This window comes from Argiope bruennichi, chromosome 4 (assembly GCF_947563725.1).
Source record: "Argiope bruennichi chromosome 4, qqArgBrue1.1, whole genome shotgun sequence".
Classification (NCBI taxonomy): domain Eukaryota; kingdom Metazoa; phylum Arthropoda; class Arachnida; order Araneae; family Araneidae; genus Argiope; species Argiope bruennichi.
In genome coordinates, this window is record NC_079154.1 from 74326911 (window position 1) to 74345827 (window position 18917).

General features: G+C 29.2%; 1 protein-coding gene across 1 annotated transcript in view; it reads left to right on the top strand.

The window, feature by feature from the left end:
- The first annotated feature begins 4032 nt into the window (after positions 1-4032).
- LOC129966074 (nephrin-like) overlaps positions 4033-18917 on the top strand; it is a 679668-nt gene continuing 664783 nt past the window's right edge. Inside the window, exon 1 of the mRNA XM_056080443.1 lies at positions 4033-4460. Coding sequence (XP_055936418.1) covers positions 4412-4460 — 49 coding nt within the window. The 5' untranslated portion in view covers positions 4033-4411. The remainder of the gene's footprint in view (positions 4461-18917) is intronic.

Genomic DNA, 18917 nt, shown 5'->3' on the forward strand with positions numbered 1-18917 from the left:
TTAGCTCATATGAAGACGACATTCACACGCTGGCTTGCACAACCCTTTTTACGGGGGGAGGGAACTTTCACTCACCTCACAGATAGAGCACTGGGAAAAGAACAACCATGCCCGAACCAGGACTCAAACCCGAGATACTCAGATATCGAGGGAGACGAGCTACCTCTAGGCTAGGGGGCCGGCTTCAAATACATAGTTCCATTAAAATGTCATCTTTTGTAATTGTTTTCGAGTTCATTGTTTTTGCTATAAAATTATCAGTAAAAGAAAAATAATTCATTCTACAATTATTAATAAATTTCATTAGAAACAGCAATTCTATCAAATAATTATATATTGATGATTTCTTAATGAGTAAATCGTGCATCAAGCGTAATGAGTTTTATTATTTTGGCAATCTTTGCAGGAAGAACAGACAAGAGTGGTCTATGGGAAATTTTTTTCATACTCTTTAATATATGCATTGAATACTATTAACCGCATGCTATTGGTGAACAATACTTACGAACGAGATTACCAGCGTGCTATCTTTGGTGATTTTTTTGTGATTAATACTTAGGAAATAGAAACCGAATGTATATTCTGGATGCTTATTTTTTTTAACCTATTGAAATGAAAATTTGATTTACCACTGGAATTGTAGCCCAAAATAATATACCAAATTTCATGTATTTGAGTCTATGTTTTTGAATTTTCTTGCTTAGGATGAAAAGTGCAGACTAATAGACGACGAAACTCTTGACAAATTTGTTTAAATTCGAAATGTGTCTATAATTTAGATGTCAAATGTGTGTGCTAAATCATAGCCAACTACTCTCTTTGTTTTTCATTCCTCGTAAAATCTTATAACTGCACAGTCAGACAGTCAGACTCCCTCTGTTTGAGTTTCATCCAAAATTTGATGGAAATCTACAAATTTTGTGTAAATCCATATTTCTAGATTTGCCATATTTGTATTTTCATATTTCATTTGTCTAATTCAATGTGTTTTTGAGTTATTGCTGCAAATAAATAAAAAAAAAAAAAAGATAAACAGACAGACATGCATCGTCAAAATCTCAAGCTTTAAAATTTGTTGTCGATTAAACCACTTTCTTTGTAAACTGAAAAGTATACAAAAATATAAAGCAAACGACTGCCATCTCTCCAAACAAAAATAAAAAATTAATTTTTAATGTTTGATAAAAGTTATTGAATAGATTCCACTTTTTAAAATGTTTGGGATCGGAGGTTAGATACATATTTTGGGATAAGTTGTGTTTGTAATATTATCCGTAATTTTTTGACACTTTACTTTTAGAAATTCTACAGCCTGATAATATTTTATTTTGAAAAGCTAACGAAATGGTGATTTTATTATATTTAACTTTTTTTAAAAAAAATAACCCATGTCTATGGGAAAGCAAAACAAGCGAACCAGAATGAGTATAAATATGTTCAACAACAAACATTCGGCAATCGATCTAACTTCATAATCTATTAATTGGCTTAGAACATTAGTGCAGTGCTTTTTTAAAGAAACAAAATGCAATGCTATAAAGGTCATTAAATTGTTTTATTTTTTAGTGACGATGTCCAAAAGTTAACTATATATGATATGGAAAAGTTCAGTGTCTTTGTGCCTGTTCCGATCGGTTTTGAATTTACAAAAAAAAAAAAAAAAAAAAAAAGGAAGACAGATGGAGAAAGATATGTTTGTTTTTTACTATGAAATATAAGAAAAAAAACTACGCAAATTAAAATTAAATCAAATTAGTAAAATCTAAAACAAAATAAAAATTGTTATCAGAGCACAATGCCAAAAAGATATACACGCCTAAGATTTTTGAAAAGAGCTGTTCTTACTCACAGCGCATCACCTCAATGGGGAGTAAAATCGTTCAAATTTCTAGGCATGGGGCATAGAAACGAGCTGTATTTCTTAAATATTTTGCTTTATTCAAATAAAGATTTTATTTAAAGTAATAAAAGGGATACTTTTCATCACAACTTGGAACTTAAATCTGGTCATACGTCAAGGACGACACATAAGTGGTAGATTCACCTACTTCTATTCTTCAAGCGATTCATACCTCGCACCTGCAACTTTTCAATTAACAAAATGAAATCCGAACATCATCTGAATAATGGAGTTTTATTTCTGAAAGATGTAAATAAATTAAGCTATAAAAGCAAACAGAGAATTATTTTATTCCTTCGTAGCTATTACGGGCTCCTCCATTTATTTATTAAGCATTCTCAGATATCAATGCGAAGACCAAAACAATTGTTTGATCTACAGGAGCATATTACGTATTTATTCATGAAATAGTGAGACAATGCGATGCATCTAAATAGTTTCAGTCTTTTGTTTTGCTGGTAAAATTTGTCCAAGATTATTCACTTCTAAGAATATCGGCATTCTCATTTATCCTCACAGATTTTGCATAAAGAAGTGTGAATTAGATCAATATAATGCCGTAAGAAGGACGGATCTTTTAAGCAATCTGATGCATTGCGAATCATAAAGCTTCCGAAGTTAAAGGATTAATTTGAATCGGATATAGCTTTATTTATTTATTCACGAAATCATGAGAAGGATAATATAAAATACCAACTACAAGTACATGATATAAGTTTCAATTATAATAGTAACTGCATTTTTAAGATTCAAGCATAATCTTCAAAAGTAAGAAAATTGATGTATCTTGCTGTTTGATGTTCCCTTATTGTTGCAGTATCTCTAGAAATGCAGTATAATGACTGGGAAGATCATAAATTTCTTCTAACAGAATAGAATAAATATATTGCACTATAATAAATATATTACGAAAAGCACACACTAAGAAATAAATCTTGATATTTGGTTTCTATTTTTTTTTTTAACTTACTTTTACTATTTTTTTTAAATATTTAAGATACTTTTAAAAAGTAAACTATATGCAAAATAAAGTTAGACCAAACAGTATAAAGGATTGAGTCTTGAGAGTTATCAAAAATTTTTTTATTTAATACTTGATTTTAAGATTATATATTACTTGATTATTTGCACCATTTTATAATTGAGTGATTTATCATGGAAGTCAAATTCGTAATATGTTTTTGTTTGTAAGAGTGCTGCACTTTCTAAATAATTCAAAATTGTGATTGGAGATAACTGATTTCCTGCACTGCATAATATAATAATACGCAGTATCAATGTGATCATATTACAGCGAATATATTTTATATACATTGTAAAGTTCTAAATAATAGTACTATATGCATACTGCATGATCATCTATCTATAAGACATTACTGAAAACTAGGGTTAAATATATTTAAGAAATATAATTTTAAGAAACAGAATTAGTAATTATTTAATTTTTTATTAATTATTAATATTTTAATATTTAGGAATAAGCATTTAAATCCATTTACAGAAGCACTGCGATGCGTTTCGAATATCATTTCTTTTCCGAGTAATTTCATTTATAAGTTCATGAATAAATGCAGTTATGTTATCCATTTTTTTTAAAATACTGACTCATAATTCTAGAAAACTACTTCATTAATAAATAATTTAAAACATCTTTTTCAAAAGATTATCTACTATCTAGATTGTAAAGGTGTAATGAGGCGGAGACATAAAATCCTTTCAATATATGTCTTATTTTACCAAGTAATTGAAAAGTTAATATAATATAATTAGTATTAATGTTGCAACGTTTTTATTCCCAAAATTTAGAATAGTTGCTCTCTTAAGCTCGAAGTATTAAATAGGAGACAAAATCTTATTATTCACAAGCTTGGAATAATAATCATTTTACAGAACAGATTAGCATTTTTTTTTTATCCCAAACACTTCTAAACCTATATATAAAAAAAAATTTAAAAAAATTAACACAGGATGGGAACAACAAGAAAGCCAGACGATTTTGGGGGTAGAGAGCACCCCTTTGATTTAAAAGAGAAAGGGGAGTTCGCGCATCCCTTTTCGGTCATGTGATCGAGGAGCGAGATCTTTGCACAGTCGGCGCTCTTGCATCTTCACAGTTGGAAGGGGTGCTTCGAACAGAGTGGGCCTTCGATTCTTTTCTCTCGTGTTCTTTTCTCTCATCCCTTTAGGGATTCTAGTCTGTTGAAAACTTGCGGAAAATCTGTGACTTTTCTTTTATGAAGAAAATAAATTTTTGCGATCGTCTCCCAGACTGACACCGCTAACTGCAATCGCTTGAACTTAGAAGGATTTGGTAGTATTCCCAGGTTCATTCTGGTATTTGGTATGTGTATAGTGTGTTATGTGTTTTAGAAAATGAAGTGCACTGCATGATGATTTGCGATAAGTGCAGAGAAAAACTTTCGTAAATCAACTCGCACGAAAGAAACAATTTCAGTGTGGAAATTCTTGATGAAAAAAGAATAATGGAAGTGTTCTCATTGCATCATTAAAATGAAACATTTCTTGAAGCTTATTATTTTGGTGCTCGTCGTTATAGAAGGTAAGGCTGTTTTAATTGTAATTCGCATCCTTTTTTCCATTTGTGAAAGTATGCTATCCTATTTACTGAGCTGAAATAAATAGACATATTCTTAATTCATTTATTAAAATTATTTGCTACTTTTTATGAATCTTTTTTTTTACTTTAATAATATTTATTTATAAGGATTCCTAGAAATGTTAAAAAGATATCCAATAAGAAATTTCTGAATGATTGTGTATGTAATAAAGTGCAATACTAAGGATTTTATATTTCTACGACAATGCTTACGGAAATCGTATGCAGAACGCATTCGAATCCAATAGTATTTTATTTTCAACATAGAGATGGTTTTGTTCATATCATGATTCCATGATCAAATAAAAATAATTTTAAAACTTTCAAAACTGAATCCATTAATATTTCAGATTTCATATTTATAAACTAGAATTAAACATGCTTGTGTTACTTTTCAGATAACATTCTTTAGCACCAAAACATTAAACCTTTTGAACACGCACTTTAATGAACTTTCTACTACTGTTCGAAATATTATGTTTTGATTCGAAGGCTTTATAACATTACTTCATACTCAGTGTAACTGAAATGAAATATTTTAACAATTTAATTTCAATTAAGGAACGATGTCTTATAAGTATTATTAATTTTTTCTCGTGCAATAAATGTTTATTAACTTTTCCATGCAATGCTCATGAATTTGTTCCCATGCAATAAATGAAGTCTAATATGAAATATAACTTATTAGTTTTGTGTAAAAGAACAGGGATACATTTTTAAATATTATATCATATATAATTATATAATATCATATATAATTACCAAAAATATTTTTGTAATTTTTACAGATTTACATTTTTTTATGCATTCACATTATAATACTAACAATTAAAGAAATCAGTTTATGTTTATTAAATTGTGAATTAAAGTTTATGCTTCTTTATAAAAAGGTAATATATTATTGCCAAATAGTTCATAAGATATATTAAATAAAATTAAATGTTTACAAAAAATTTGTAAAAAAAAAAAAAATCTAATTACCATTGAAAATTTATTTGCCGTTGTATTTCAATATTCTTTTCAAAAAGTAAAGTGACATTTGCATATTTTTAAAAAGTTTTTTAAAAAAAGTTGCATTTTTTCCAACTATCTACTTAAAAAATGCAACCGGGTCATTCTTTTAAAAAAATTATTCCCTTAATGGCTAAATGCTATAATTTACATGAATTTGTTTCATGGAAATTTCCGTGAATTTTTCAGTTTTTGCAGAAGCGTAAAGTATACTAGTTCCAAAGCCAGGACGTTTGAACAAAGAATGAGCAGATGAAATTCCGGAGCAATGTATGAAATTATTTTGAAGAGATCTGATCCTTTATTCTTTTGGCAAAATAGCAGAATGGAATTATAATGTAATATGTTTGCGCAATATATCGTACTAATTGTTGAAAATAAATCTTCTGCTAGATATAAATTTATATAGAATGTACAGAATATATATTAGTGATAATTAATACCAGTAATTCTCTGTAATAAAAGTATGATTAATTGCATCCAAATTGATTGATAGAACGCAGAACAAATATTAATAGAGAAAAGTTTTGCGTTATTGAAAAAATAAATACTTATATATTTAATGTCGGGGTTAAGAGCATACTTCACATTGATATTTATTAAGAGAAAATCTATATTTTATTTGTATTCTTGAAAAGTTTTTTTATTTCCATTTTTAGACAAGTTTTATACCCGCTATTTTATTTCTCTTCATTACTTTTCAGAACCATCATTATTTTCATTAAAAAAATTCGTATTTTCCTTCTGCATATAAATATGATTTTAGACTCAATTTTAGAAAAAAAAAACTTTCTCGAGTAATATTTTTTATAATTATATAAAAAGTTATAATCTTATAATATAATATAATATAAAAGTTATAATCTTAAGAATTATAATCTAAAAAACAGAATAAAATGTAACAAAATGCAGACAATATTTGGCAGCTAAATTTTCATACATAAAAGAAAGCAATTAAATTATTCATTTTGTATTTGCCAACGCTGAATTCTGGTTCTCTACAATTTGGTTACTGGAAAGTGTAGATTTCAAACAAATTAGACATAAAATACATTAGATGTCCACTTAAGAAAAAAAGGCTATAAATCATTAAATGTATTGCCAACGACATCCTTTTTCAATGGAAGGATTAAACATCAGTCACCTCTATCGTTCTTGAAATTTCCAAAAACGAATTAAATAAATGAAATTATCTAAAATGTACTTAAACTAAGATATTTTTGGGATAGTGAAAAAAATGAGTATTTAATTTAGATCTAAGCATCATACTGTGTTAAAAATAAATATCATATTTGTTAAGTATTGAAATCAAAGAATTAGATCCTAATGCTAATTATAATTGATACTACAATAATTTCTTATATGACATTAAAATTCTTTTTTAAAGCTATTTATTTACTATAAGGATAAATTTATCTTCAGTTATGGTATGCAATTACCTCAAAAGTAGCAGAAGGATGCGTTCTGTTTCAAATGTATTGCATACATCAGTTATTTTCGGTATGTTTTAAAAATAAAATCTGAAAAATAAATATCTTCCGATGCAGTTTTAATAGATCCTAACACAGAGGAATAAATTAAATATATATTATTTAAAAAAAAAACGGAAATATTACCAAATCCTCAAAATTACTAATTGTTCTAATGAAAAGGATTTGTAATTCTTAGAGTTACTATTTATATTAAAAAAAACAAATTTGTACAGTTTTGAAAATATCTCTCATAAAACCCTTTTCTGATAAGCATTGCTGTGTTAATTATTCCTTTAAAGCTATTCTTAATAATATGGAAGGAACTGTTATAATTTTTTTCTTCAAATAATACTGAAGTTTCAAATCGTAAGCAAATAATTAAGTTCTTCGATTACCGCAAAAAAAAGAGATTTTTTTTTTGTCAATAGTTTATTTGAAAAAAGCAAAACTAAAAATGGCGTTTAAAAAGACTTTGAGTATTTCTTCGCAATCAATTAAGTGAAGATTCGAAAAAAAGAACTATGCATTTTATATCATTTAAAAATTTGAAGCAATGCTTTTTTTATAATTTTTTTATTGAAACTTTCACAGTCGTAACATTTAAGAAGAAATAAAAGAAAGGTTAAGTTAGTTTTATAAAAAAAAAGTTCAAATTAAATAGTACAAAATTTTTAAATCACCAAAATTTATTGAATAGATGTTTCATTTAAAGTAAAGGATTTAAAAACTTTTTTTTAATTGATAACAAATAAGTTACATTAATTTAAATGTAAGATGCTAATTTTTTTTAATGATTTCTTGTTCTAAAGTATTAAGGAAACAAAATGGGAAGAGGCAATTCATTTTGTATATTTTTCATGATGTTTTCTGTATTTTTTTATTGAAATCAGCAATGGATTTTTTATAAATACGCTATATTGCTCATAAAATGAAAAGATGTTTCCCAGAAGATAACAGCTGGTTGAACCATAAGCTGCGCTCGAAAATATTTTATAGCATATGCAGATGAATCTTATTTAAAAAACATTTTTCGGGGCTGTAATATTCAGCACCAAAATCTAAACAAATTCCTGGCTATAAAAAATGATATTGATGGTAATGCCGATATGTTAACTTCATAATGATACTATTTTTCATTGATGATAACATAAAGGAAGAAAAAAGAATTTAGTTGCCTAAAGTAGATTTCTATTCACAATTTGTGACAATTTTTTCATATTAATGAAAAAAAAAAAAAAAAACTGCAGGTATCTAAGCCTATCTTAATATTCTTTAAAAAATTTCTTTTGAGCCTTATGAAACTGATTTCTTTTGATGGGGCATCCATGTTATATTTTTCGGGGGGGGATTGCTATTATTATATTATTTATAATAGTTTAAAGTAAAATTTATTTGGTACAAAAACCTCATACTTGTTTAACCAGCTTCTTTTTATTAAGTGTTTTGAGACATCAAACACAGTTTCATCATCAAAAGACATTTTTTTTTATTGTTTTATTATTCTACAAACTACATTTCATGATTCGTTGGTTCACTGGAATTTATGGTCAATAAAAATTTCAATTAAATATTGTTTTTAATAATTTCATCTTACTAGCTTTCTTAGCAAATATTTTTAAATTTGAAACTTTTATAGACATGTAATTTTTATTTTAGAATAATTCCACCTCAAAAGTACTGAATCCCTTGTACGCCTTGTACTGAAATGCATTCCCACAATATTCTGACTCTCTTTTTATATACAACTGCATATTTAGACAAAGCAGTATCGCTCCGATGTACACATTCCATTGCTGCAAATTATGTGTTGTTCTGATCAAAAAGTAACTGTAACGGCTACATAAAACATTGTATCGGTTTATTGGTAAAAATACATTTTCTTCAAGTAATCTCCAACTGCAATGTATTTTTGACAATGTTTTTCCAATCACCAAATCGTAATGTATAGTCATTTTCATGAAATCATTTCATAGTTCTTCACAAATTTTCTGTCAATAAATTCGAAAATGGTGACCAAGAAGAGCAATCTCAGCCACGGAAATAAGAAAAAGTCACACGGTGCCATATCCGGAATAAATAACATCGGGTGCCGTCTTTTTGAATGTGTAATTAAAAATTCATGAATAATCACTAAACTGTGAGAAGGCACATTATCATGGTTCAACGGAGCAAACGGAATTGCGCATTTTCGCACTAATGGCAAAAAATTCTCTATCTGTATAGCTCTTTGATATGAATTTATAATGCACATCTTCGATACAATCAAAGAAAACGATCAATATTACCTAGATTTCTGCGTAACTTTGACATGGGTTATTTTTCTTGTTTTGTTTCACCTTTTAACTGTCATTGAATTGATTATTGAGATCTTTCCGTTCCCAAGGCATATATCCAAGTATCACCACAGTAATAATGCATTTTAGAAGTGAATAGTGATATGAAAACATCTCTCCGGGCACTTAAGTACTTAGTACTTTGTTTTTTTAGTACACATTCAAAGTTCTTGGAACAACTCGCGAAATGACCCTGAATTATCCTTTAGCAATAACAGGAATTCAATGTAGAAACTTCTCTTCTTGTCTAGCGACCATCATGTGCGATCATAGCGACGATCATTGTGCGTGTGTGTTTGTGTGTGTTTCGAAAAATAGTATTTTTTTTTAAAACTTTTTTAACATTTTAAATGTTTTCGTTACATATTTTTGTGAAATCAAATTTTAATGCATATTATTTGCACAGCAGCGTCCACTATTTCAGAAAATCAATAGCAAAAAATTATTTCCATTTAAAACAAATTTATTTTCAGATGATTAAATAAAATGAATTACTTACTCTTCCCTGATGTTCATAGAAATCGTAAAAAAGGTTTAATGTCATTTTGCATACGTTATATATCATTGATGTATTTTAAATTAAACATCACTAATACTTTTTGATCCCAGTGGCATGTGCCAAGTCTAGTAATTGTTAAACAGTCTAGTCTGAAGAGTGCCAACATATACACAAGAATTTTATTCCTCAAATTTCAATTCGTTTATTAAAACAGAAGATATATTATTTTATCACAAGATAGTCTAAAATAAGAATATAATAAAATCTTTTTGGTGGTTCAATATATACATATTTTTTTTTAATTTTATATACGCAGTTCAAGCTTCACTGAATAATTGTAATATATCATAGAATATACAGTAATGATGCAGTAAATATCTAATTGTTGTCTAAATATCTCATGAACTAGGATTCAATTATGACATCTTTAAAATCTATCTGTCACCGCAATTATATGACTATATTCACAAGTACAATGTTTAATTGTTTGAAAAGGGTATATAATCTATATTATAATGTAAACGGAAAACAAAAATTGTGCATTTCTGTTCTTTAGAATAAGTTTTGATTCTTAATGATTATTTTAACTCATTGCAAGGAGAGGAAATGTTAATTTTTTTTTAAAAATGCATCGTTTATCATTTAAAAAAATTCCAATGAAATTAATGTTTCTAGTGATAAAATATTGTCAATGCACAGATTTAAAGAGAAATTTTACAGTGCGGAATATAGTTATTTCAATTAAACATTACAGAAAAAAATCTAATGTCGCATTTTTTACAACATTACTTATTGCATTATGAGACGCCCCTTATTTATTGAATGGTAATTGTCTCAATTTTCTGAATGTAAAACTGTCCTAGGTTATTCCATAACTCAGTGGATTCAATTCTGTTATGCTACAAAAATGCAAAGTTGTATTATTTCAACTTTGTTATTTAACTCTAAGAAAAATATCATATTTGATGTTTAAACAAACGTATTATTTCTATATGTTGAATGTTAAAATAGTTAAATAATTTAAGCCTAAGGTAATTTAGAAGAACAATAACAAAATACGTCAAATATTCAAAATGCATTTCTTATTATTAAATGCAATGTATGTTTCTTTTTTCACATATAAAATATATTTAATTTCTCTTTATTGCATGCCATTGCTACAAAATAATAAACTTTTGACCAAAAAAATAAGAGCAAAATAAAAACATGAAATAAATATTAAAATTATGAGAAATATAAAGTTTTAATGATATTACAAATTCCTTAATAACTATTATTATTATTATTATTGGTTTTTGTTTAACAAACAAGTAACTGTCAAAACCTTAATTCAAATTTTCATGAAACAAAATTAAAATCATGTAAATGATTTTAATTTATTACCTTATTACAACACAAATTTAGTTTTCAGTCTTTAATAGAGTTTTTGTATTCAATAAAATTGAATTTCCAGTCGCCGGACATCTACGATCTTAATTACATTGGATGATAGAAAACTGCTTTTGACAAAATAGATTGATGAAGATAGATGAAGGTTTGAATAAGTATTTGCATCGAACAGGGAGTTACACAGAACAATTAAGGCTCACTTGAGTAATAGTAGGTTCGGAAAAGGGAGTAAAACCAGAAATAAATGATTAAAACGTAGTACTATATTTTCGTAGGAGGGTTTTATCGAAAAATGAAGCTGGGAAATCAAATGATAAATAGCCGGCAGGGTTTTGAGACATATTCTTTTATTTTTTATCTTTCCAGGTTTAATTTATGATTCTAATTATTTATCTGAAAGTTTAGCTATTAGTATGAATTAATTTTAGTTATTACGATCTTAGGTCTTTGGGAAATGAAATGAAATCATTCAATTTTAATTGGAGTCATTCAGAGCAATTTGCTGTAAATTAAAAAGTTATATATATATTATTAAATTTCTTTTTTAACATGAATTGTCGTAATATACGCTCTTAAATAAATCCTTGAAGCATATAATTTTTTTATTGATGAAATCGTTTTGAATAAGTATTTGCATCGAACAGGGAGTTGTACAGAACAATTAAGGCTCACTTGAGTAATAGTAGGTTCGGAAAAGGGAGTAAAACCAGAAGTAAATGATTAAAACGTAGTACTATATTTTCACAGGAGGGTTTTATATGCATGATTATACTATGATGGTTATGATATGCTATGATTATACTATGATTTACTATATGCGTGATTCTAATAAATTGGAATAGATTTGAATTATTTACTTCATTAAAATTACTTTCTGATCACTTGAGTCAAACGGAAGGGGGATGGCATCTCGTAATTGAGAATGAGAAACTTCCGATATTGGGGTTAGTTCTTGCCACCCTTGTGGTTACACAAAAGGGTGGGCGGAAGGGGGGGTCTGACCCCCCCCCCATCAATGACGGGGACGGTGGCCACGGTACAACCCTTCCTCGGAAGGGTTTCATCATTTTTTTTTCTTAAGAAATCAAAATTGATGAAAGAAAACGTACATAATATGTTGAAATAAAAAAATGTATATTTAACTAAATGATCATGAATCAAGGCTTTACGAGGTATATTATTACTGGGTAATCAATCTATTAGCTCATTCAGAAAATACAGCTGCTGTAGCTAATAGCTGAATCGATATAGATAAATAATTAGTTCTAATCGCTATAATTAGTTTTAAATTCGTCCATTAGAAAGCTTTATGCCAGTTATATGTACATTAAAATGAAAACAAAAATTGGAACATGCGTTTATTTCTCAGATATTGAATTACTTGTTTAAATTAATTATGTTACATTGTTCAATATTACAAGTTGCAAATCTGTGTCTTGACCATCGTACTCAACCCCAGACTAATCATAAAACGTGTGGTTAATTGGCTATAGTTTCGCTCATTCCAATATCGAATGGCACGTTTCATTTACTTCCCATACTAACGGATTCGATTCAGGAGAATATATTGATAACGTGATTGCTATAATGAGTCCAATTACTGTATCAAATAAAGTTGGAGTAATCAATTTCTCCTAATTTTAGAAGATGTAGCATTCTGCATAAAGTGCAAATTGAAAATAGTCCTGGTTGCAATTCAAATACAGTACGCTCCCAATTATCTGGTTCGCAATTATCCGGCCTAGTTTTCTTTTATCGTAACTAAATGAGGAAGGCAAGACTTTGCTTTGGCAATATGACTAAACAACAAATTAAAAATTGTAAGTTTTGAATCATACAATTGGATTACCTTTTTATATCTGTGTAATCATTTATGAGTAAATAATAAAATCAGCTTGTGTCAATTTTCTTAAGAATTAGGCCTATGATTTACGATAATATTTTGTATTTTTCCTTCATTTAAATTAGGCATTGCAAAAATTGTTAATGTGAACATTTTATATCCTTTAATTTACATTTTCTCTAATAAATACTTGAAATGGTTATTATATAATCTACCAGCACAGAGCCTTCTATTTTAACTCGATGCATTACAGGCAACTGTTTCTATGATTCAAAGGGTCGCGGCTGCGTTCACATTCTACACGGCCCGAGATAAATGGAGGGCTTATACTCAATAAGAAGTGAGAAAATACGTGTATAACAGTGAGTTTTGGTTTTAAAAAAAAACATTCTCTTCCGGTATTGGTGGACTAAGAAATGAGTTCATAGAACTCCTGCCTATCCGGCTTTTTTGTTATCCGGCCTGCCTTTCCATCCCATTAGGCCGGATATTCAAGAATGTAATGCATTACAGAATTATAGATATTGATGTGATATTTTGCTCCAGTCACTGAGCATATCTTAAACCCATATGAGGAACTTCCAAGGATAGTGGTATATAATTTCAAATTTTGTATACGTTCCTGGATGTATTGAATATTTGATGATTGGTCTTTGTTAAAACACAATTTTTAAACCACCATTTAAATACAAGCATTAAAACATATATTACATTAAATAAATACAAGTAGCATTAACCATTATAAAACTTCTCATAGTCGTGGCGCATGAAACGCAAAACGAAATGAGCATTTTGCTAAGTAGCAGACTTCAGTTGATCAATTTTGTTATTCACTGGTTTCACTGTAATTCCATTTGTTTCAGGATATATCAGTTTTTTTAAGTGCTAATTAAATAAGATTAAATATGCAGTTATTTCAGGAGGATGGAAGTAAGTGATTTATCCCCGAATCAGAGTTTAAATGCTGCCTAAATTAGTTTTGAGGGATTCTTTTAACTAGTTAAGATGCCCCATCCTATTATTTAGTTCGTGTCAATACGTTCTTTCCACTGACATTGCAAAATCATGAAGTTTGGTGCGACACCCGGCCGAAACCTTTGAACAAATATTTGCGCGATCAGCAAAACTTAAGAGAATATGTATCTTAGGGAAGCTCCAGACTCTCAGCTTTGGCAATTACGAATGGCTTTTACGAAATGAGTTAGAATTGACTTTGACCGAACACAATTTTGTTCGTTTACTGCTGCAATCAAATAAAAAAAAATCCTCAGAAGAATACCTCAAGGGCATGACGTATCAAGCTCCATTTTCATTATAAATGCCATTGCGAAATCAAGTCCTTTCCTCTGTTCGTTGGAAACCCCACTTTATTTATGTTAAAAAGAAGTTTCGAGACCTAACTCGTAAATTTTATCCCTTAATTTCTCGAAACTACAAAATGAATAGGGACAACAAAATACTTATTTACACAGACTATCTGATTCCAATTTTAACTTAAGCATGTCCGGTTTGGGGATATGCTGCTAAATCAAACCTAAGAATTATAGAAATTCAACAAAATAACCTTATTAGAAGATTTTGTAACTGCCATTGGTATATGCCAAACACCAACATGTATAAAGCACTTGACTACCCACCACTTAAAAAATTTATTAAAAAAACTTGCTGAAAAATTCTTTAAAAATATTGACACTCATGACAATAAAGCAGTTCTAGATATTCCTAAATTTACTCCTAATCTTCGTATTAAATGACCCCGTAATATTCTCATTTAGCCCCCCCCAATCTTTAGTTTTTCCATTTATTTACATTTTATTTTATCTTAACTTAATTTTTTCATATCCTTATTAAATTGCTCTGCAGCGTTTTCCCAATCCATGTTGCACCTCCCTTCACATCCTGACAGCCAATTGAAACCTAAGCTTCATAAAGCACCTCCCACATCATCTCCTGCTAGTACTATATAAACCAGTGCATCGGACTTTTTTGCGAAGATGATCACGCCAAATATGGAAAGCCAGGCTCTTTAAAAGTTTATCATCTACCGGAGATTAAGCCCCAACTCTAGGGGCTAGGCTCTCCATTAAACATATCATTAACAAGTCCTTTCCTCTGTTCGCCTGCAGACATTTCTATGCTTCATCTTCTATGTAAACCAATGGAAGTGATGTCACCAAACTTTTCTTCTTCCCTACCACACTCCACAAAACGTTTTGGATCTTTTGCAAGACCATGGAAATTCTTCAAGTAATTGGCGAAAAATAGCGTGATGCAGGTGATTTGTGCGATTAATCTTCACCAGGTCGTTATTACCTCATTACCAGACAATTGAATATATACTTAAGGCACTCTGCCTTCAACCTATTAAAGCCAAAATTTAAAGTAAAGCTGCAATTGTAGTCACAAGACACCATATCGAATTTCATATATTAAATCACTATTTTATTTTTCGAGCAATTGCATTTAAATGTACATGAAAGTACAGTTAGTTCTTTGATAGTTCACAACTATCAAAACTATTTAAGTTCAACGTTGATATCCTCTATCAATTTTGATAGTTCAATATTTTGTAGGAATCTACATTTTAGATGTACCTGTGTGCTAAATATTCATTTTCTATTTTTTTACATTTTGTAGTTTTTGTATACATTTGTATTCCGACACCGGATGGACAGACTTCTGAATGAATGTCGTTTAAAATTTAAATTTTCATTGTCTAGCTCAATACCTTTTTAGTTAATTGTGCTCATATACAGATATGGCGACAAATAGATATAATTACAAAAATGCATTTATCTTGTTCAGGGGGATTTGATACGTAGAAATTGGTCAATATTTATAGTTTGATTTATTTGACTCATTTTTTATTGGATAATTCGCATACAAGAAAGTAAATATAAAGAAAATTACTAAATATATCTAAAAACTGTATTAAAAGGTGTATATAATTGTCTTTAAAATTGTCATTTATTATTATTATTATTATTATTACTTTAAGCATTCTCCTTTGAGAATTCAAATCGTTTGACTTAAAATTGTTTGAAGTATCACAAAATAATATTATATTCAATTGAGTAACTATGATTAATGAAAAATTGCGAAGTTATCAGGAAAAATTATCTTTGATAACTATGAAAAGTGATTTGTTTTATTGCTTAATGACATCTTTTTCGTCGAAGGAAATTTAACGTGCTTCAAAATACTTAAATTCGAAACAAAAAAAGCATGTTTTTAAAGAAGTGCAGATTGTATTATTAATTAGAACCTTTTCATGAAAAAGAAAATACAGTTCCAAATGTCAACAATTGTAGAAAAATTGATTTGAGCAATTTTTTTTCATCATGATGTTCACCACATGTGGCATAAAAAAATTTGTCTTAATACATGCGATAGCTGAATACACCATACCTGGACAGAATAAAATATGTGCAAAATGGTACCATCAGATCATAAATAGTAAACAAATGAAATTATTAAATATTATTGAGACATATCTACGGCGCCAGGTCAAAAGACTGTGAAGTCCACTTCATCTGGCAGTGTTGACCTCTCATTCGGCCAACTCTAAAAATATTCTCCGAATTTCCTACATGAAGCGAAATACCACCCTCCATGAAGAGTACTGCAGTGATCACTGTGCGTGTTAAGTGCTCGTTCGAAAGTTTAGTCTGTTAACGATAGAACGCTACACTTTTAATACAGAATCATCGATCACGTATTTTAAATAACAGCACGTGCGAAGCATAGGACGGATAATCCAACTACCCCCCCCCACTCCGATGCTTCAATAAAAGCAGACTTTGCTTAATTCGGCTTTAAATTTCACTTCTGTTATCTCTATCGATTTTTTTTCAACTAATTATTTTTTTATTATGAAAAAATTCGATTACTGGGATTTTTTCTGTTCGTTTATTCTGATATATATATATTTTTTTTTTAATTTTGAATGAATTTGAAATTGGGAATTGTATTAAATACATGATTCTCAATCATGAGGAAGAGCGAAATATTATTTTTAGACTAATTTTTGTACGTACTGAATTTTACACTTAATGGTATTTGTTATTCAATCCAGGAATGCATATGCCGTCCCTGATAGAATTTTCAACGTTTTTCACTGGTACTCTTGTGATTGGTGATATACAGGGTGTTTATAAAGTCCTGGACCCATTTTGATGTTTAATAACTCATAAAATAATAAAGATAGATTTAAATTAATAACATAAATGGTTAAATAGACTCAAAAAGTTTCATGACCCTTGTCAATGAACTTGCACGTGTGCCCCCTTCGTCGCACGGAGAATATCAAGTCGATAGTCAATTTCACGCGAGGTAGCGACAAGCATGTCGGCATCCACAGAGCCATTTGCTCACATTATGGCGATTAACAATGCCAGAAACATGAAAGGATGCTTCATCGGAGAACATTATGCTCTTCAGAAAATCAGCAGCATCTTCTATCCTTCTTAGCATATCTGTTGCAAAGGCCATCCTCCTAGGCCTGTCGTTCGGTTCCAAAACTTGAACAATTTGAACTTTGTATGCATGCAGTCTTAATTTTTTCTTAATAACCTTGTACACCGTCGAAATTGGCATATCCAATTCTGTTGCCGCTGATCTCACAGATATTCTAGGATTGTGTAAAAATGTCTCTCTGACACGCTCAACATCAAAATCACTTGTGCAAGGACGTCTGGAACGTTTCTTATCTTCGATACTTCCAATTTCTAGAAAATTCTTTTTCCACCGCAAGAAGCTGTTTTTGGATGGAGGATCTTTTTGGTAAATTCTTCTGAAATTTCTCTGTGCTTGCACTATCGATTTCATTTCTGTGAACCACCATAAAATCTGTGCTTTCTCTTGTGGTGTATGCATTCTCCTTAATATCCGCTCGAATAAAACATCACATACAAAAGTACTACATAGAACAAACACATCAAAAGTAAACATAACATTGCAATAGTTGCCAAAAACAAAAGAGAGAAAAATGCAATTAATAAGCAGACAATATTTAGAAAAGTACAGATATTTAGACTGGAAAATGAAATTATCTGAAATTAACCACACGCGCAGACGATATTTACAAAAGTAAAAATATTCAAACCAGAAAAGGAAAATATATGAGTTATTATATCAATAAATGCCATAAGTTTGTTTATATCTTTATTATTTTATGAGTTATTAAACATCAAAATGGGTCCGGGACTTTATAAACACCCTGTATGTTGACGAACTTTTAAACTACTAGGAGTATATCGGACAATTCTATTCTTTTTCAGTTAAAAGAAACTTGGTAATTACATCATTTCGATTGAAGGATGGAGTACTCATTTCATTTTTTAGTTTCAGCTTCTAATTTATGTTGTATCCTGTATATGTCTTTGAATACCAAATAAGCGAATTTATGAAAAATGGCTAATCGAGATTTTTCTGAAGAGTAATGAATTTAGCCTGATTAGTTGCATTATTTTCTACTTCGCTAAATTCAGAATAATTTTTACATCAAATCTCTTCAGTTGCATATTTCTGGAAGAATACACTTATCTTAAGCAGTATATTTTGTTAAAACTGACTCCATAATTTAAAGAAAAGTAGTCGCTTCTTTTTTTGCTATAAGCTTATGCAGTGTAATAAGAAGTACAGAATAATTATAAGAAAAATTTCCACTATATAATCCCCTTTTTAACATATCGTTCGAAGAAGTTGAAAAAAAAAAGATAATTTACGGTATGCGTTCAAGAATGGTGTGAAAAGCAGCCGTCCGTCTCTTACAGTTTCGGTTACGATAACGTTTAAAAATTAAAAATTCTCAGATGACAGCATCTCGTTTTTTTCCGACAAGAAAAGGGATTC